This window comes from Chiloscyllium punctatum, chromosome 3, assembly GCF_047496795.1.
Source record: "Chiloscyllium punctatum isolate Juve2018m chromosome 3, sChiPun1.3, whole genome shotgun sequence".
Taxonomy (NCBI): domain Eukaryota; kingdom Metazoa; phylum Chordata; class Chondrichthyes; order Orectolobiformes; family Hemiscylliidae; genus Chiloscyllium; species Chiloscyllium punctatum.
The window spans coordinates 90,274,193-90,296,455 of record NC_092741.1 but is presented as its reverse complement, the minus strand read 5'-3'; the positions used below and the strand labels follow the sequence as shown (position 1 = coordinate 90,296,455).

The window sequence follows — 22,263 nt, the reverse complement described above, 5'->3', positions numbered from 1 at the left end:
TCCTAATTATTGTAATCGGTTAAAGGCAAAAAAATTGCAGACACTGCAGATGCTTTTGGGTCCCGAAGAAGGATTACACCCGAAACATAGACTTCTGCACTGCCTTATACTGCTTGGCTTGCTGTGTTCTTCCAGCCTCCTGCCAGTCTACAAATCATTGTAATCAGCAGGGTACATTGAGAAAGTGATTCATTAGGCATAGAAAATCTTGGCATTAAAAATAGAGGCAATGAGTATATAAAGTAAGGAAGTTAGAGTGAACTTTTATAAAACACTGGTTCAACCTCAATGCAAGCATTAAGGTTTGGAGCCATACTTTAACAGGGATGGGAAGGCTTCAGGGAGAGTTCCAGGGGTTTGAACATGTCAGTTACATGGATAGATAGCTTAAAGAGGAGTTGTTCTTCCAGATGCTTGAGAAGTGATACAATTAAGGCGTTCAAAATCATGCAGTGTCTAGATATAGAGTCAGAGAATCTGAACAGTGTGGAAGCGTGCCATTCGGCCCATCGGGTCCACACTAACCCGCCGAAGAGCATCCCACACTGACCAACCTGCTCTACCACATCCTTGTAACCTTGCCTTTCCCATGGCTAATCCACCCTCCTGCACATCCGTGCACACTATGGGGAATTTAGCATGACCAACCTACCTAACTCTCACATCTTTTGACTATGGGAGGAAACTGGAGCACCCAGAGGGAACCCACACAGACACAAGGGAGAATATGCAATCTGAAACAGACAGTCGCCCGAAGCTGGAAGAGAACCTGGGTCCCTGGCACTGAGGTAACAATGCTAACCACTGAGCCACCATGCTGCCCCATTCACAGATGGAGGATGAAATCTTGTGCTTCACCTGGGGATGGTAGCAAGGCAGTAGGGAACTTAGTTGCGTGAGAGGCTATAAATCACAATTCTGACAGCATGAAGAAGATTTGCAATCAAGTTCTTGCAACTTAAGCTAGGCTGCATATCCTCATGGCAAGTCACAGAAATCTTTTGCATGCTTTTTCCTATTCTGCATGCGCATTCAAAGACCAGCTAAATGAAATTATGTACCACTTATCAAGGTAATCAAGTTCTCCACAAGTGAACAATATCTACCTTCTCATGGCTGGCTGGAGGATGAAGTGTGCAGCAGATAAGTTCCTGTATATGCTGGACTTGCACTGAGCAACTGCTCTTGTCTGCTTTGGGGAGTTTCTAACTGTGCCATATCATAGAGACTGGGTGGCAGTACATTAGGTTGCACAGGGCAGAGAAAATGATTGAGGGAGGTGGGAATTAAATGGGTGTGGATGAATGATGCTGGCCAAGAGGGGAGTGTGTATCTTGCAATGAGAGGCAGGCTGACCAGAAAATAGCAGACAGCTGACTGAGGAACAGATGCAGACTGACCAGGGAATGGTGGCAGGCTGACTACTACAGGTCTCCATTCTAACAGCCCTCGCTTGGCGCCTTTTAAATATATCAGCAAAACAGTCAACCCTCTATGGTATAAATGTGAGCACGGATCTTTACCTTGCCCCATTGCAAGGTCTGAACTACATGCACGTGTAATGAGCTAAGCACTGGGTACTTACGAAAAAAGTCAACTGCCCTAAAGCAGAATGCTACCTTCCAAGCACAATGCTAAATTTAGTCTGCTTCGTGGAGGTCTGCAGCCAGCAAGTGGTAGAGACAAACTGCTCCCCTTGGCAGATGGGTCAAAAACCTGAGGACACTGATTTAAGGTATAAAAGGATCAAATGTGAGATGAGGAGAGACATCTTTACAGTGTGTGCTTCAAGTCTGAGATACACTTTGAGCATGTGATAGAGACAGTGTCTCATCAATACTGACAGAAAGAGGCTATTTCACCCACTATATTCACACTGAAGAACTGACTACACGAGTCCCACTTACCAACTTTTGACCAATAGTCCTGGAAGCTTTGGCATCACAAGCTACAACTGCTTTAATGTAAGGAGAGATATAGCCACCCTATCAGGCAGTGCCTTCCAGACTCTCACCACCGTTCGAGTGATAAACTTCCTCAACTCTCCTCGTAGCCTTCTACCTTTTAGATAAAATCTATGGTCTCTGGTTATTGACTCCTCCACAAATTGAAAAGGTGTCTTTCTATCCACTTGATCTCAATCCCTCACTCATATAGCTCTCAGGTTCCCTTTCAACTTTGCTGCTCTAAGGAAAGTAATGCCAGTCTATCTGATCTTTCTTCATGGCTCAGTCCCAATTAGACTTGATACTCAAGCAGCATTCTGGTAAATCTCTTCTGTACCATCTCTAGTGCGATCACTTCCTTCCAATAATATAGTAACCAGAACTGTGTGTACACTTGTGGCCTAAGCAGCACTTTATAATCTCTGTGGTTTTATATTCTACTTCTTGGTTAATTGAGTCAGTAATGTATAAGCCTTTTTAATCACCCTGCCTACTGGACATCTTCAGGGATCTGTGGGAATGCGCACAAAAGTCTCTGATTTTCACTGCTCTCTAGGGTCCTACGATTCGTAGTGTAAGCCCTTGCCTTGTTAGGCTTCCCCAGTTGTTTACCTCATACAATTCTGGTTGACTTCCATTTGTTGCTGCTCTACCCACCTGACCAGTCATTCCATTGATCTCACCCTGCAGTTTTTGGTTATCTTCCTCAGTATTTACCATGTGAACAATTTCCCATAATCTGCAACTTGATCATTCCCCCATATATTTAGGTGCAAATTGTTGGTGTTGGCTACAAATGGAAATGGCCCAGCATGGAGACTAGCAGTCACCACTGGAATTTGACTTCCATTCAGAAACATTTCTCTGCCAGCAACCTGTTTTTTGCCTCTCAGTCAATTAAGGATCCAATGTACCACTTTGTCTTGGATCCCGTGTGCATTCCTGGCCAGTCTGCTTGTACTCATTGGTTTTATCAATAGCCTTGCTGGAAATCATACCGATCATGTCACAGGCATTATCCCAATGAACGCTGCTGGTTACCTCCTCAAAACATTCAATCAAATTTGTCAAGCATGAGCCTCCCATAACAAATGTCAAGTGTGGTTTCCAAAAGCAAATTGGTTCATCGTCTGAATATTTTCCATTGCCATAGCAAAATGGTGTGGTGTGGAATCAGCTGCATTTCTTTTGCAGAGAGCCTCCACAAATTCCACATCCCATTTTGCAAGTAAAAATCTTATGTGCTCGTATGTCTTGGCTCATAATTTTCTTTACAATCTTCCTGTGAAGCACCTTAATTGAGGAATTTTACTCTGTTAAAAGTGCTATCTAACTGTAAATAGTTGCTTGTGTAGATAGAAGAGCAATAAGACTTTATAATCTGAGCTGTGCTCTCTTAACCTAATACCTTTAGGCACATCAAGGTATAAATTTCTGAGCCTGTAGGCTACAGTTTCCAATGCATCTACTTTGAGATGTAAAACACTGTCCAGTGGAATTACATCCTAGACAGATCAGAGATAATTCATCTCTTTTCAAAGAAACCCATAATGGGAGATTATGTGCAGTTTGGGAAAGACAGAATGCTATACATCTATGAATGTATAAATGAACACAATTTCTAAGAGGGCAGGGATATATTCAGTCCATTTTAGTGATACGTAATGTAGAAAAGAATCCTACTTCACAATATAAATGTACATCATATATTCAACTGTGACCAATCTTTTCTCAAAATCTGTTTAACAGATTACATGCTAAACCTGGGTCTTAACCCAGGTGGTCAGTAAGCATCCTTAGCACCTGACATACTGCACCTTACAAGAATGAGTCAGCGGAATTTAACAATACTCAAATGGCCAGATCAAAGCTTCTTCCCAAATAGCAATGAGTCATTTAAATACAGCATCGCTGTTTGCACAAGCATACTGCTTATTGGGATATTTGCTGTGCATTGCTTGCCAGAGCGCAACAGCAGAAAGCAGTCTGACTGGCCAGCGAGAACAAAGCTTGCACCCATGGCACTAAGCATGTGAAATGCTGGCTTCACATGTTGTAAAGATCAGCAAATTGCAGTGGAATTAAGCACCTTAATAGCCAATATTATATATTGCAAAAAAAAAACATGCAATTGAACACTCCTTACCTGGCCTTCATACTAGATTTTAAAAATGTACAAAAGGAAAACAAAATGGATACATTAACATAATTCATTCAGTTATTCGGAATTTCCTGACAATAAACAGAAAATGCTGAAAATACCAGGCAACATCAGTAACGAGGACATGTAATAAAGCCAGTATGTTAATCTTCATATAAAGTGAGAAAACCAAATTAGCAGAATGTGGCATGAGGATGAGTTCAAGAATAATATTTTGTGGATCCAACCAGCAAGCAGGCTCTTTTAGATCTAATCATGTATAACGAGGCAGGTTTAATACATGATTTCAGAATAAATTATCTCCCAGGCAACATTAATCATAACTTTCTCGAATTTAACATTCTATGTGAGAGTGAGAAACCTGGATCAGAAACAACTGTGCTAAATTTAAATAAGGGGAATGACGGAAGGTAAATGGAATGCTGGCCTTTACCTTAAAGGAAATTGCATCAGTCAGATACAATTGGAATTCTGGGAACATTTTTGGGCAGCTTATCAGAGGAAGGACATATAGGCATTGGATATACGGTCTCACTAAGTTGAGCTTTCAGATGCAGGGCATGTCTCATGAGGAGGGGTTGGGTAGATTGGGATTGTACTCATTCAACTTTAGTAGCATTGAGAGATTTCATTGAAACATAAGATTCTTTGACGGCTTAGCAGGATAGATGCAGAGAGTTTATTTCCCTTTGTGGAAGAATATAGTACCAAAGGGAATAATCTCATACTAAGATTGCCCATTTAAAACAGAGATGAGAAGGAATTTCTTCTTAGATGAAGGTGAATTCTTTACCATAGAGGGCTGCCAAGTTGGGATATTAAGTCTATTCAAGGTTGAGACAGACAGATTTCTCATCAATAAGGGAATCAAGTGTTATGGTGGGAAAGTAGCAAAGTGGAGTTGAAGATTATCAGGTTAGCCCTGATCTCATTATATGGCAGAGCAGACTCGATGGGCCAAATAGTCTTATGGTTTTATGATTTCTTTCCACACAGATCGTCAAACCTGAATATTTGTAATATTTTGTTTTTATTAAATTTCAGATTTCCAACACCTTCAGTATTTTGCTTACGCACTCTGAATCACATGACTGTTTTATTGTGTACTGCCTTTCAAAGCAAAGCTTTTCATAATTCTTGGTATTATAAAAGATTTTCTAAGGAATTTTCATGGTAGTTTTCTTTTTAAGAAACAGAGATAGTTTTGAGTTGATTTTTTTCCCCCAATTCTTGATTTTTGGAAAAGGTTTGAAATTAAATTCTACTTTTCTCAACATACTGACTACACGTATTAATGTCCGTGAACAAGATAAGTGCTGTAATGTACGTGCGTGCTTATTTGTGTTCGAGAGAGAGAGAGAGAGAGAGAGAGAGAGACGGGGAGAGAGTGCAAGAATGTGTGCATGTGACAGAGAGAAAGTGTGAGGGAGAGGGTTAGCAAGAGACAGAGAGTGGGGGAGAGAGAGAGACAGAGTTTGAGTGTGTGTGTATGTTAGAGTGTATGTTACATGTGTGAGACAGAGAGTGTAAGAGTGTGTGTGTCTGTGTGTGTGTATGTTTATGTGTGAGAGAATGTGGGGGTGTGCACGTATGTGTTGGGATTTGAACTCATTTCCATCAATCACCTGCCTGGGTTTCTGAGATTATTGAATGAATAACATGACCACCATTCCTCCACAATTGCCTTTCCTTATTTAGTTAGATATGGCAGGTACTTTACTGACATACTTTATACGACATCAACAGAAGTATGTAAAATCCAGCCCAAGATTATCACTGCTCCAAACAGTACAGCTGGCTTAGACCAGAAAGTTTTTATGAATTAGATTATTATTCATTCAAGTATCTTTTCCTTTGTCTTTAGCACCAGATTGTACATTTATATGTCAAAAGAAAGTGTTTCCTGACAATACATGATTCTGCCAAAGTAATTTCTGGGTAAACATACCACTTGCATGGTTAAGCTCTGTGAAGGTCTATTTCTCCAGCAAACTCAATTAGAGTCATAAAGTCACCGAGGTGTACTCAATATAGAGTCATCTAGATGTACAGCACAGAAAGAACCTTCGGTCCAACTCATCCATGCTGACCAGATATCGCAATCTAATCTAGTCCCATTTGCCAGCACCTGGCCTATATCCCTCTAAACCTTTCCTATTCATATACCCATTCAGATACCTTTTAAATGTTGTAATTGTACCAACCCCCACCACTTCCTCTGGCAGCTCATTCCATACATGCACCACCCTCTGCGTGAAAAGGTTGCCCCTCTCACCCTTAAACCTATGCCCTCTAGTTCTGGACTCTCTTCCCCCTCCCCAGAGAAAAAACCTTGTCTACTTACCCTATCCATGTCCCTCACGATTTTATTAACAACTATAAGGTCATCCTTTAGCCTTCGATGCTTCAGGGAAAACAACTCCAGCCTATTGCTAGAATTTCTACATTAGATGAAGCTTAACAGTAGTGTCAGATGCTGTGAAAGCAAAGTACTGCAAATGCTGAAAATCTTAATTCAAAACAGAACATTGTGGAACCTTCAGAAAATAAGACAACATCTGTGGAAAGAAAATATCAGGTTGATGATTTGTCATCAGAACTGATGGACGGGTTTGGAGGAAAGGTTGTCATCCCAAAATGTTGGTTCTATTAATCAATTCACAGAGATGCTGTCTCGTCCACTAAGTATTTCCAACATTTGAGGCTTTCGTCAGTAGATTTTGGAGTTTAACTCAATTTGGTAATTTTTTACATTTGCAATGAGTTTTACTCACCATGAGTGAGTATTGGAAATATTACAGCAAATCTCTTAAAATGAATAATCAGAAAATATTCGTCAATTTACACTCAAGTATATGATGCACACTACAGTGAGTAAGGCAATGGGTAAGGGTCTCTACCAGGTGTGCACATGAATATATAGTTACCTTAGTGTGTACAAGTTAGACACAAGCACAATGTGCTTCAAATTGATATCCAAGTACTCTGGGCAGTTTTTCTTTCTCTGTAAAAGTGCACCTTTCTCATTAACATCATAAAATGTTGAAGTGGGCTTTAAGTTCATGCAAGATTATTCAACCTTCTTTCTCTGGTACTGCTGCTCTGTTAATTGCTCATTGACTGTATTTCATTGTATATAGATGGTGAGTATTAACTGAGAAATCACTTGTGGGTTCAAAGATTAAACACAGGCAAAAACTGTTGCGTTAGAAAGTGCATGTTGTGATGTATAGCTCTGTAAATGCCATAAAACTAAGTAAGCATTGGCTCCAGTACTTTCTTTTTCCACTCCGCTTTTCTTGAGCATAATGTGTAGGGGAAAATTATTGCCTGAAAGTGAAAGTAGGGAACAAAACAAAATTCAAATGGAAAACAAGGGGGTCGATGGTTATGGACTGAAGACAGGAAAATAGAGCTGAAATCACAACTAGATCAGATATGTTCCTACTCCAAGGGCCAAGTGGCTTGTTTATTTTCCTGTGTTTTTAAGATAATGCAACTAGGCTTGGAATAACATCAAATCACCAATTCTGTCTAGAGAGCGTTATCGCCATCCTTCTTCATCAACTTCCCATGTCGTGGGGAAATTGTTGGAGTCTATAATCAAGGATAGGATAAGTGATTACCTTACAACTTTTCAGTTGATCAGGGAAAGTCAGCATGAATTCCTGAAGGGCAAGTCACACCTGACAAACCTCGGAATTTTTTGAAAAGGTAGCAAAGGTGGTGGATAGAAGTATTTCAAAGAATGTTGTTTATGTGGACTTCCAGAGTCTATTGATGAAGTCCCACACACGAGACTATTAACAAAGGTGGAAGCCCAAGGAATGGAGGACAAATTTGATAGTAATTTGGTCAAATGGCAAAAAAACCAGCGTTGGCATAATGGGTAGTGCCTCTAATTGGCAGTCTTGACTAGTGGTGTCCCATAGTGATGTGTTGGGGCTGCAATGGTTCACAATATTCATTACCATTTGGATAATGACATAAAAAGACAAATATCCAAATTTGCTCATGACACAAAGTTAGACAATTTTGTACACAGTTTTGATGATGGTATAAAATTACAACAGAATATTGATAGTTTAGGTGAATGCACAAAGGTGTGGCAGATGGATTTCAATATAATCAAATGTGAGATTATCCATTTCTGTTCCCCCAGGTAATTTTTTTAGAAGGCACAATATTAAATATTAGATGTCTAATGAGATTCGGGTCTTTTGGTGTATAGCTATTTAAAATGCCTTGGACAGATACAGAAAATAGTCAAGAAGGTTAATGGAATTCCAGCCTCACATCAGAAAGGCTGGATTAGCATAACCTATACTGCAGTTATACAAAACCCCAGTTAGACAACACAGAGTATGATAAGTACATCTGGACATCTCACCTGAGGAAGGATGCTTTGGCCTTTGAGGGAATTTAACACAGATTTTAAAAGGAAGTTGCTGGAAAAGCTCAGCAATTCTGGTAGTATCTGTAAAGAGACAGCAGAGTTAACGTTTTGGGTCCAGTGATCCTTCCTCAAAACTCAGGGGAAGGGTCACTGGAACTGAAACATTAACTTGATTTCTCTTCACAGATGCTGCCAGACTTGCTGAGCTTTTCCACCAACTTCTGCGTTTGCTTCTTTCAGTCCTTTCAGTTTTTATTTACAAGGATGATACCTGGGCCTCGGGTTAGGTTATTAGGAGAGATTAGCCAAATTAGGCCTTTATTATCTAGAATTTAGGTTAAGAGGTAATCACATCAAGGTCTTCTGGATATTAAGACAGGGTGGAAAAACAATTTCCATCAGTAGAAGGTCCGAGAACCTAGTCCAAGAATTAGGGCCAGGCTGTTCAGGAGAGATACAAGCACTTCTATCTACAATGTGAAGTGGAGTTTTGGAACTCTCTTCCTCAAATTGTGGTCAATACTAATTCAGTTGTTAATTGAAATCTGAGATGGACAAATTTTTGTTAAGTGAGGATATCAAAGGATATAGGTCCAAGACATGTATATGGAGCTAGGCCACAGATCAGCATGATTATATTGAATGGCAGAGCAGACTCGAGAGGATGAGTGGTCTACTCCTGTTCCGCTGTTTGTTTAAAACTCCAACCTTCATAGTAAGAGGATATCACATCTTACAAAGAGATAGAGCAAAAGCTAAGCTTGATTAGGTAGCTGTATTGTTTATACACTCAAGTTAGAACAAATGTCTGTTTTAGTATGTTAAAGTACGACAGTGGAAAAACCCTACAGACTGCTTTAATGACATTCGGATAGGGAAGTAAGTAGGCCACTTGCCCTGCCATTCAATAGGATCACTGCTGATCTGATTTTAAAGCTCAACTCTACATTCCTGCAGACCCCCAGTAATCTTTCATCTGCTTTTGGTAATCAAGAACCTATCCACCTCTGTCCTAAAAATATTTAGAGATTCTTCACCCAATGCTTTTTGAGGAAGGGAATTCCAAAGATTCGGAACACTCAAAAATGTCACCTCATCTCTGTTTAAATGGTGCCCCTTATTTTTAAACTATAACCCCTAATTCTAGATTCACCCACAAGAGGAAACATCCTTTCCACAACTCTTCAAAAAATGTATCACTGAAGAAAGATGTACCTTAAATTTTTCAATATAGGCAAACCGCCAAAATATATCTTCTCATTAGCTTTAAGATTAAGACCAAAGTTCGTTCCTGGGGAAATTACGATGAAGCTTTCTTCCTTATTATTTAATACATCACGTATGGAAATATTTGCTGCCAAAATAGAAAAGAATTGATTAATCATCAAACAGAGTTATAATGCATCTGTTAAGTGAAAATATTGCTGTAAATAAGCACACCTTGTTTCAGAATTCTTGATAAGGTGAAAGACTTCCATTTTCCATCATTGTAACGTCCCTTACTGGTGATATTGGCTGCACCTGAGCCGAGGTCAAAGCTAACCTTTATTCGTCCATTCGTCAGTTCAACACTCATAAAGTCTTTCTATTAAAATTTAGCAACATTTAAAATTTGGCAAAAATTATTCAATGGATTTCTATTCAGACATGAGAATTGGGAAAAAAAATTGCTTTCAATACATTGATACTGAATTTACCAGATCCCTTGTGGCAAGGTACATGAGTAGTGCATCTGCAGTAAAAGTCCTGAATTTGAACGCAATTGCTGATACATTTGGATTCCAGCGAGTTGGTCGACCAACAGCTGCATAACCTTCTCCATCAAACTGTACAGTGCCTTCAGTGTCAGTGGGTTGTGGACTATGAAAAAGGAGGCAATGTGAAGAATTTTATTGGTAATACTTTGAGTGACATAATCACTTCATTTAAAACTCAGGATAACGTCACTTCAGAGCCTTCACAAAATATACAATCGATGTAGAAGCAGAAAAACTATTGTTGCTAATTTTTTTGTTGTTTTCATGTTCATATCTTTCTGTCATGGAACTGTGGAGAAGTAACTGTATACAATTTCTCCTTCCAAGGCCAACAGGCCCTGGCCTGGGTTTTGAACTGAGCTTCTGTCTCAAAGAGAGAGACCGTACCTTCTGAACCACAAGACCTTCTTGGCAAAGTAAACAAATTAATAGTTTAAAAATGCACATGACACTCCTTTGTCCAATATTTATATTCAGCTGTTTTGACAATGTTTCCTCAAGAATTGTGCCTTTCCCTATCAATAACATATTCTCCTCTAAAACCTGTCCTTGCTCTTTAGTTCTGAGGAATAGTACCTGCTAGTTCCATCTTCAACTTTCTAATTGTTACAATTCCACTTCTGTCCACTAGTGCTCCAGAGGCCTGGAATAATTACCTAGAGATGACTTCAAATCCCATTATGTCAGCTGAGGAATTTAAATTTAATTAATTTAACAAACCTTAAATTAAAAGCTTTAGGATTCCCAAAACGACCTAGATCCTGTCCTGTATCTAGAACATGACTATGAAGTTAGCAGATTGTTTTAAAACATCCACCTATTTCAACTATTCCTACCCTGAAAGCCAATCTGCTGTGCTTATCTGACCTTACTTACACGTCATGTCAGAACCATGCCATTGTGGCGGACTCCTAATTGGCTTCAAAAATATTTCAGTAAGTCACTCAATAAGGACCTCACTACCATCTTCTTAAGAGTAATCAGGATGAGCAATAAATATTGGATTTGCCAACAACTCCCATTTCTATGACTGAAAGCCTCCAGACTTTGCTATTTATAATGCTATTCTGACCATCCTCTCAGTCTATACTCTTTGTAAAGTCGAGCTCTTCCAGAACTTTGCCTTCCTTTTCTTAACTTAGGACCTTAAGAGCTCATGTCGGAGCTTACATAGCGGCAAATGTACAACATTGGCTAGTTTATAGGGAGCATGGAAGTCAGTTAAAATGTGTAATTATTGGGTTGGCAAGATATAACAAATGGAGTACCACAGGGATCACTGCACTACTTACAAATTATATCAACAATTTGAATGAAAGGACTGAGTTTGTTGTTAAAAAGTGTAAAAACGTTGTAAAGAGGACATAAGAAGTCTGAAAAGGAATACAGATAGGTAAAATGAGTGGGCAAAAACATTGGCAGAGGAAGTACATTATTGGAAACTGAGAACTTATCCACTTTGGAAGGAAGAATAGAAAAACAGATTGGAGGATTCTGGGGTACAGAGGGAGGTAGATGTCTGCATATGAATTACAAATGTTGAATGTGTACACATTGGAAATGATTAGGAAGCCAAATGGAAGATTGATATTGTGAAGGAAAGGTACACAAAAATACAGATGTTTTGATGGAGTTATGCGCCATTGGTCAGACTAAATCTCAAGAATAGTGTTTAGTTTTGATCTCATTTATGAACAGATATAAATGCCTCCAAAGTACTTTGGAGATCGCTTGGATTTTTGTGGGGGACCAATCTTGGGAGAAAAGGTTGGGCAGTCTGGATTTGTATCCACTGCAGATGAGAAGAATAACTGGTTATTGTATTGAGACATATTAGATCCTGAGGACACTTTTGAAGGTGGCCTATGACAGGAGAGAGACTTGATCTAGTGTACGGTTTTAAAAGAAGCAGTTTCTCACTTCTCGTGGAAAGAAGAATTTTGTTTCCTGAGAGCTCTGTGTCTTTGGCATTAACTTCACTAGAGAATGGTTGAGGCAGCCATTGGATGTTTTGCAGGCAGAGGTAGGTAGATTCTTGATCAACAAGGGACCCAAAGATGATTGGGCATAGGTGAGAATATGGACTAAGACCATAATCCAATCAGCCACATTCTGATTGATTAGCAGAGCAAGGTCAAAAAGCTGGATGGCCTGTTTCTGCTCTGGATTTTAGGTTTTTGTGTCTCTCACTCTCAATCCACTCCTATTAAATTGGATGCCTCCTTGTTCTCCAATACTTCAAATATAAAATTCAAATTGTTATTTTCAATCTTTCACAAGGTGTTTTCCTGTAACCTTTTACAGTACTTTAAACCCCTCCTTCCTTTGCTCTTCTGACTCTAGACTTTTGCCCCTTACCTATTGTTTCTATCAGTGCTTTCCAATGCCTCAGCCCTCGCTCTAGAATTTTCTTCCAATACCCTGCTCCTCTCCAAATCTTCTGCATCCTTTAAGATTACAATAGAGAACCCATTCTCTCAACAATCATTTAAGTTTGCTTCTCCAACATTTCCCTCTTCTACTTATTGTCTTTTGATTGTTAAGTCAGCATAGTACACCATGGTAAGGTTTAATACTGTGAAGAAACAACTCAACCTGCTGTTATTTATAAAGTTGTCTGAAACATCAGACAAAGGAGTATCATGCAAACAAGTTTTATGGCTCCAACATGGATCTACAAAACTTCCAAACTGTCAATTATTGGCCCACATCCTCCAATAGGAAATAGTTGTCATGGAGACAAAGCCATACGTCAGCTGACTCCACAGAAATTGTCCAGAAAGATGAATCCTCCAGCATCTGGAACTCATTGAAAAAAATCAGCAACTTCAAGTTATAGATGAAGAGCCTGGATGGTTGCAACTGAATTAGCTTAATTGTTACCCAGGGAACATTGGAAGAATTATAACCTTCTCAAAAATCTGCACATGTATTGAACTGCAACCACGCCACTACCTCCACAACCCTCTAGCAGGCTCACTACTTCATGGCCACCCTGCTCCCTGCACCCTCCCCAGTGGAGTCTTTTCTTCCAAGCTTTGCAGTGGCTGCAGAAATTAAAGGATTGGACGCTCTGGAGGCAGGAAACATATTTCTATTGATGGGTGAGTCCCAAACCAGAGGACACAGCTTAAAAATAAGGGGTAGGCCATTTAGGACAGAGATAAGGAGAACCTTCTTCACCCAGAGAGTGGTGGGTGTGTGGAATGCTCTGCCCGAGAAGGCAGTGGAGGCCCAGTCTCTGGATTCGTTTAAGAAAGAGTTGGATAGAGCTCTCAAGGATAGTGGAATTAAGGGTTATGGAGATAAGGCAGGAACAGGATACTGATTGAGGATGATCAGCCATGATCATAATGAATGGTGGTGCAGGCTTGAAGGGCAGAATGGCCTACTTCTGCAACTATTGTCTATTGTCTATTGTTTACTACAATTACACTAGGGATTGCAGACTTCAATAATAGGGTAAGACCAGGAAAATAGGGTCATTTTCCTTAGAGTAGAAGACTTAAGAGGGCATTTAAATGATAATCAAAATTACAACAGTTTTGTATAATAAAAAACAAAGTATTTCCACTAGAAAAAGATTATTAATAAGTTGCATAGATTTAAACAATTAATTAATGAATTGAAATAGAGATGTATATAAATATTTTTGCAGAGTTATTTTGAGCTGAGATGCACTGCTTGAGAATGTGATGGCAATAGATCAAATGTTAACTTTAGAGATATAATTGAATTTTTATGAAAGGTCAAAAAGAAATGATGGCTTAGAACAAAATAGTAGATGAATATAACTGATTGGATAGCTCTTTCACACAATAAGCACAAGTATGATGGAACAAATGGAGTTAGTGACTGTAGTTGTACTCAAAGCTGACACTATTACTCCACTTTAATTTTGCATCCCTAGCAGGAAGCTGGAAATTACGTCACTTATTTTAGGTTAGATTACTTACAGTGTGGAAACAGGCCCTTCAGCCCAACAAGTCCACACCGACCCGCCCCCACCCAGACCCATTCCCCATTCTTTTGTGTATTTCTGATACTTCTTAAAAATTTGGGCAAGGCTAACATTCACTTCTCACTCTTTTTTGCCCTTGAACTAAAAGGCTTGCTCAGGAACCTCAAGTTCAAAAAGACAACTCAGCACCACCTTCACAACGGCAATAAAGGACAGATAATAATAGCTAGTGACACCCCATTCCATGAATGAATGAACATAAATTAAAAAGGAATAGAATTAAGTGATAATTTCCCTGGCACAGGAAGCTCACTTAGAAAAAATAGGAATACACACCTCACCACACAGCCTTTGCATTCTCCCTGTCTGTCTCTGTAATTCCATAATCCAATAGGTTTACGATCCAGTGAAGTTTCTCCCATACAGCCCGAGAAAGTGGTTGTTTTGACGACATCTGATTTCTTCAAGGATTTTACAAAAAGAATGATAATTAAAATACTAACACAATTGATATTATCATCTGTGTTTTTTCAGTTACAAGCAGAGATTTTCTAAATGAAAGGTTAGCTTGTAATTCACTTCCAGCTGTTCCATAAACTAATAGTCACCTCCATGGTGTGAAAAGTAAATGCACTGGTGTCAAATCAACTAAGAAACAAAAATAAACAATTTGCCTGTCTTCAAATTGAAGTTTATTTTAACTTTGAGTACATAAAACACTCTCGATTTAACTGCCTTAATGGATCAAGCATTAAAACCTCAATGCCTTAAAGGATCAGGCAGCATAACTTATTTTCTCATCAGCAGGGTGACTAAATTAGAAAATGTATGAAAATTCACCTGCAAGTTGCAGATCCACCGTATTTTCAGATGAATCAGTAAAAAATGCTGCCACTTAAATGGCAGCTGAAAAAACCAGGACCTGTTTGAGATGTAGGATGGGATAAAATAATGAGAGGTACAGACAGAGTTGATGCTAGTTGGCTTTTCCCTAAGATGGGGAATTTCAAGACTAGGGGTCATATTTCTAAGGTGAGAGGAGAGAGATTTAAAAAAGACAAAAAAAGCATTTATTTTATATAGAGGGTGATTCATATATGGAATTAACTTCCTGAGAAAGTGGTGGATGCAGGTAAAACTACAACATTTAAAAGACATTTGGATAGATACAAGAATAGGAAAGATTTGGAGTGATATGGGCAAGAACCAGGCAGATGGGACTAGTTTAGTTTGGGCATATGTTCAGCATGGACTCGTTGGACCAAAGGGTCTGTTTCCATGCTGTATAACTCTGACTGTGTAGAGTACAGAGAAGTGACTATGGCAGTTAAGTGTCACATTTATTAACCCCGAGATGGCTGCTAGACATATCGACTTTAACAGGTCAGGTAAAATAAGATGAATCAGCCACACTTCTTTGCAGTATATTTACATGTTCCAAAAGCTTATAATTAATATCGAGGTTTCCTGGGTATTTTTAAATGGCTAAAGATTGGCATGCTTTTTTTTGAAACTCACTTATGTTTTAAAAATATGTAAACAGACCACAAAACTGTCATTGTTAGACTGGACTTGGCAACAACCTTCCACAATCCTCTTTTCAGCCAGACAATTGAAAGCTTCTATTCCAGTCTGCTTTGCCAAATAATCATTGCCAAAAGAAACTCTTACACAATACTGTTGCAAGTCGCACCCATTTTATATGATATGTTAATGTATTTCTGGTTAACCACCAGAACAGATCATGAACAGCAAGCTCTCTGCAACACAAGCCTTTGCCTTGAGGTTAACTGCTTCACCTCAATCAGGTGTTTAGTCACATGACTCCTGTAGTTTTGAATCCCTTTTGAATATAGGATTTGGAAACACAGGCAGTTAATGGATCAGTGCTGCTCCATACAACACTGACTGAATCTACACCCCTAACTCCAGGCTGTAAAGGAACAGCCACCAGTCTTTTAAATGCCACCAACCATCATGCACTGCAAATGAAAGTTCCTTTGATCAAAACTGCTAATTAGAAGTTACATTTCAATAAAACCTCCCTAGCAGACTTTTGACAAGATTTTTAAAGGGAAGAAACTGCCTAAAATTCCTCAACCAACCCCTCCAGAAAGGAACTTCAGATCACTTACACCAACTTTGGGCTTTGGATTTCACCTTAAAAAGGTAAAGGATTATTAAATTGTCTCTGTATTATTAAAATTCTGTAAATAAGTAACTCTTAGTTGAATAATCACTATATCTTACCAATTCCAACTCTCCATCTACTTTTGTGAATGCCTGTATTGCAAAGCATTTGTCTCCCCTCCACCTGCACCCCAACTCCAACTCCATTAGTAGAGTGTGTAAAATAAATCCTACTTCTGTTTTTGAGTTTTGCCACAATGATGTTGAGATCCTTGCAAATTCAGAGCCCAGAAACAGAAGGAATAGGGGAATACATGCCCACTGTTAAAAAGGGAAAAACGTTACATCATGATTTGCTAATGGCCAAACTAGGGAGATGGATTTGTTTTAGAACCTGCACTCTATCTGTGACACTATGTTCATCAAATTGTCGCATTTTATTCAATGTACATTTTCCCTTATAAATGGTTTCATACAATTCGGCATTCACTGTTTATTGGGAATTGTAATCAATAATGTGTCTACTTATGGAAATGGCTTCCAACTATGAACATCAGAACAAGTGTTAGAAAACATCATGAATTGTAAGAAAGGCTCCCTTTAATTTTCAATTATTTTTCTGATCTTTCTGTGCAATCTGTGCTGTGTATTTGCTTGCTTGGCTGTCGATGTGCAGCCACATATTTACTGATTTTAAGATCACACAACAGTGGCACAAAGTTGACATTTGTTTGGATTTTTCGAACACCTGTTTATCCCTAACAATGAAGAAGTGTCTGGCTTTCAGTCAGCAACTTAGCACATCAGTATAGGAATAATGTCCAGAAGTCTACAGTCCATTGACACATGTTACACAGTGCTCAAAAAAGCAAAGCAATTAAACTGTCAAAAACATTCAACAGTTCTAATTCTTAAAGATTAATACATAATGTTATAGTTGTAGCTCAGTGCTCAGCACTCTTGCCTCCAGATTGGAGCTTTGTGCATGTAATTTCCCCTCCACAGCTTTGAACACAACACTCAGAATAACATTTCAGTCCAGGACTGAGGGAGTTCTGTATTTTTGGAGACTTTGCTTTCAGATGTTAAATGAAGGCTTCACCTGTACCTACAACTGGATACAGCCATCCTATGATGCAGTTTTGAGAACTGAATTTTTCCCATTGACCTGGCCCACATTTATTCCTTAAACAGTTTCTCTACAACTAATTATGTGGTCATTATGAACTTGTTATTCTGGGACCTTACTATGTGCAAACTGATTGCCGTCATCTTACATTCCAAAAAAAGTGACCACACTTTAAGAGGCATTTTAATGGCTGTAAAATATTTGAGATGTTCTGATGTTGGAAAAACAATTTATAGATGTGATTTCTTCTGACAACAATAATGCCCATTAGATGATCCAGTTATATAATGGCAAGAAAAGTACATCTTCAAATAAACTTAACCAAGCATGAACAGATAATTTAATGGGTGTTTAATTACATTTCTGCTTCATTAATGACCTTATAGATCAAATAAATTTTATACAATACCTTTACTTCTCCTGTTAGACCACCAACAAACAGGTAGGCATTTTCATCTACATCAAGAATTGTATAGCCCTCAGGTGAGACTGCACTATGAGTAGTTGGGACGATGCTTGCTCTTGGTCCATCTAGTGCACGCACAGAAATTGTACCATTTCTTCTAAACCTGTTTTTTTGTAAAAGAGATGATCAATTATTTGGGTAGTTTACAAATTAAGAGGGAATTCCTGAGCAAACAGTACAGCACGCAGATTCAAACTATTCAGTAAACTTTACTTTCTATAGCAGATTTCAACAATTTCCATTGCATAATATTGTTTCCAGAGAAAGATTAAGGTGAGAAAATACAGTCGATTTTGCTATAACCTGTGTTTCCCAAATGCAAATTGGCTTTAACACAACTGACGAATTTTGGCCGCGATTTGTAGAACACAAACTTTCCTTACCTGTACTGACTGTAACGTGATTCCGGTCCCATTAGTTTGGATGGCGCAGTTACTGCACCATTTTCCTATAACGCGAGATCGCATCAGATCGGAACTATCACATTATATCAGAACCGACCATAAATACTTATGACCAAAAATGAAGAATTGATAGGATATCAGAATCTTTAAGAATCTGAATTTTTAAAAAACAAATCCCATTTTTGAACTCATTCTCTCATGTTCTTATGTAAAACACAGCAAATTGATGGCAGAGAAGGAGACCATTTGAGCTATTCTTCTCTTGTGCTGGTCAAGAACTGATCCAGCCTTGTTCTATTTTAGAGCTGTCAAATTGTGACCCAGTTGGTTACAACACTTCAAATGCCTCTCAAATGGCAAATGCTTTGTCCTCTACCACCCTTTCAAGCAGTAAGTTCCCAATACTGACCAGTCTCTGGATGAAAATAATCTCTCCTTAATTTACCTCTAATACTCTCCTTAATTTACATCTATGCACCATCATTATTGACTCCTCTGCTGAGTAAATTAAATCTTTTGTTTTCTTTCTTTCAGTCTAGGTTCCTAATAATACAACATTGCTAGTTCTTAAAAAATGCTACAGCTTATCCAATGTTTTCTCATTACTGAACTCTAGTCCTACATACAAGATTTGGAGAGGGCTTGCCAGGGTATATGTTAAGATGTTTCCTCTTGTGAGGGACTCTCAAACTAGGGAACATAGTTTACAGATAAGTGGACACCTATTTAAAACTGAGATGCAAAGGAATTTCTTCTGTATATATCTGGAATTTTCTACCCTAAAAATTTAGAGAGACTAGATCACTGAAAATATTTCAAGAGGAGGAAGATAGACTTTGACATATCAGGGAGCTGAGGGCTACAAGGAGCTGATAATGAAAGGGGAGTTGACTTAGGGGACAGGTCAGTCATGATCTTGTTGAATGGCAAGGCAGGCTAGAGGAGCTGAATAGTGTACTCCTGCCCCTATTTCTATGGTGCTAGGTTCTTTGATCTTGCAACATCTTTGTAAATCTCCTTGTGGTACAATCTTAACTATTCCAGCACATTTCTTTCCAAGGGCTTCTTTGTAGTCCTTATTTGGGCTTCTATTAACCACTTAGCTTCAAAATAGGAGAATACACTTACATTGTTACAATTATGAGGTTTAAAAGAGTATGATATTTTGGGAATCTCTCTTTAAATTTAGAGTTTCTGAAGGGGGTCATGTGACCTGTTTGGTGCTCTGTCTGACAGTATTGCCTGGGTGATTTGTTTGGAAGAGATCAAAGGCAGGCTCAAGGTCTTTCACTGAGAGGAAAATTCAAAGTATTTATACTTGGAGACAATGAGAATAGTCGGAGTATACGGTGTATATACCCCTGGCTTGTGGAATTCATTGTCACGGAGCGCAGTCGAGGCCGGGACATTAAATGTCTTCAAGGCAGAGATTGATAAATTCTTAATCTCACAAGGAATTAAGGGATACAGGGAGAGTCATGTAAGTGGTGTTAAAATGCCCATCAGCCATAATTGAATGGCAGAGTGGACTCGATGGACCAAATGGCCTTACTTCCGCTCCTATGTCTGATGGTCTTATGGTTGTTGATGATGATCCTATGATGAAAAGGAATTGGGATCAAGGATGATTATTAAATATGAATACATACAGAGAAAGTAATTGTATCCCATTGCCATGGACAAGAGAGTGGAGGAAGGCATTTTGAAAAACAGGTTAAACGCAGGAATATTTCAAACAGCCAGCAGGTTTTGCAGTTTGGTTTTATGAGATCAGCAGTTGTTTGTGAGGCACAGAGCAAGATATAAAGGTAGACAGGCATGTACTTCAAATAGATAAAGGCTGAACTTTGTGGGAGCTCATACTCAGATTGAAGACTGAATTCATGAGGATTGAAAGGAGGCTGGAAGTTTTGCTTAGTGTGAATCCAGAGGAAGGGTTCTGCAGTATAATTCTCAATGTCAATTTCAGAGTTAGGAGTTAGACAGCTGGGAAGGTGCAAAAGGAAGCAAGCCATCAGGAGGGGAGAATAATTTTAATCTGGACTCTGGCAAGAAGCAGTGTTTAATTTAGGGACAATGTTACCTATGATATGATGGCAGACCTTTGTTTGTGCCAAAAATTAAAACTAAAATTTGCCTTCATAAAAAAGATAATATTCAATCAATAGCATTTGACAGACATTTGTTACAATAAAAACGTTTTAAAATGTAAAATCATGACATCTCTTTTTCTCTGGAAGATTGAATTTCTCTTTAAAAGTTATCAGGACAATAACTGTAATAACACACTTGCAAATAATTTACAGCAAAACAAATAGTTCATTCAGTTCTAAAGGTCCATGCTAAATATTTATGATCTCCTTCCACTCTTCATTTAATCCTATTAGCATATCTTTATGTTCTTTCCTCCCTCTTGGGTTTCCCTGTCTAGTTTCCCGTCAAATGTACCCTTGTTAGTTGCTTCAACTACTTGGAATAGCAAGTTACATATTCAAACCAATCCTTGATAAAATAAGTTTCTCCTGAATGCCCTAATGGATTCATTAGTGACAATCTTATATATCTGACTCAAAATTTCAGTCTCCTTCCATGTGGATACATCTTTTCATCTACTCCATTTAACCTTATATAATCTTCAAGGTCTCAATCACATTTCTCTAGAGAAAATACCAGCAGACTGTTCAATGTTTCATAATGGGAATAACCTTTCAGTTCTTGTACTGTTCTAGTAAACCATTTTTTCAATGCATCTACAGCATTGTTCACAATACTCCAAGTGTGGCCTGACCATAGATCAAGACAAGACTGATACAACTGTTCTGATATTCAATTCCATCCCTCTTGAAATAAAACTCCACACTTTTTTTTATTTTGTGCTGACCGTTTTTCGGTATGGCTTTATTAACCAGTATTGTTACTTTCAGTGACATGTATACATGCTACTTGATCCCTCTGCTCTCCCTCCACAATTTATAAATTTTATTTACCAAGGAGTATGTCTTTCTATCAATGTCTCTTTACTGTCTCACACTTAGCTATCTTGAAGCTTGTTTGTCATTTGAACACTCATTCTACAAGTTTATTAATATATTGCTTCACTTTGGTCACAGACTCTAGATTAGCTATCTCCCTCAACTTGCTATCATCTACAAATTGTGAACTTACCAAGTCTTTTTACCTCTCCTATCAGAGGGGCACATTGCCTCCATTTAAAGCAATCCTAACAAAGGTTGATATAACATGGGATTTGCACAAAGATCATGAAACAGGATTCTTTAATCTGGATGAATGGTGGGTGAACTATAAGGAAGCTCCCCTCAGAACATCATTGCAAGATCCTGACTATTTCCATGGTTGAGCTTTGTTTTAAAATGCTTTCATGGTGCTGTAAAACAGCTTTGACTGGGGCGCAAGGGTGAAGCCAGAAATCCAACAATTCCTCCTTTATGCGATGTTTCGATTAAAACGGAAAGGCAAGTGCTTCAGTAGACTGGGTAACTTGCAGCTCAATGTTTATGATATCAACACAAATGCCAAGAGAAATGTTAACTCTCTGTTTGTTCCCTCAAACCAAACTAAAAGGAAACAAACATTTCCTGGGTCAGCTATTAGAAGTGTCTTTGAACACTGCTAGTTAGGTCACCCTATATCCAGTACCACCAGTACTTGAAAATTAGGGGAGATGTGGCTTCCTATTTGTCAACTCCAGTTGAAGTGATGGGCTGGAAAGATAGGAGGAATTAGTTAATTCTGCCTCATGATCTTGAAAGGATCATTATTTATTTCTCACTAAAAAAATGGATCAAAATTGAGGTGGTAAAATTTCTCTGCTGGTTCAACAGTCTGGTTCAGAGATACGTGTGGATTCCACATATTTATTTTAAATGAAAATTTACTTTCAAAGAGACAAGTG

General features: G+C 38.5%; 1 protein-coding gene across 3 annotated transcripts in view; it reads right to left on the bottom strand.

Moving 5' to 3' along the window:
* lama2 (laminin, alpha 2) overlaps positions 1–22,263 on the bottom strand; it is a 387,170-nt gene that overhangs the window by 32,572 nt on the left and 332,335 nt on the right. For all 3 annotated transcript variants that reach the window (XM_072556030.1, XM_072556031.1, XM_072556033.1), the window contains 5 exons: positions 17,890–18,049; positions 14,558–14,682; positions 10,201–10,363; positions 9,944–10,088; positions 9,719–9,857 (listed from right to left, as the gene is read on the bottom strand). In XM_072556030.1, coding sequence (XP_072412131.1) covers positions 9,719–9,857; positions 9,944–10,088; positions 10,201–10,363; positions 14,558–14,682; positions 17,890–18,049 — 732 coding nt within the window. The remainder of the gene's footprint in view (positions 1–9,718; positions 9,858–9,943; positions 10,089–10,200; positions 10,364–14,557; positions 14,683–17,889; positions 18,050–22,263) is intronic.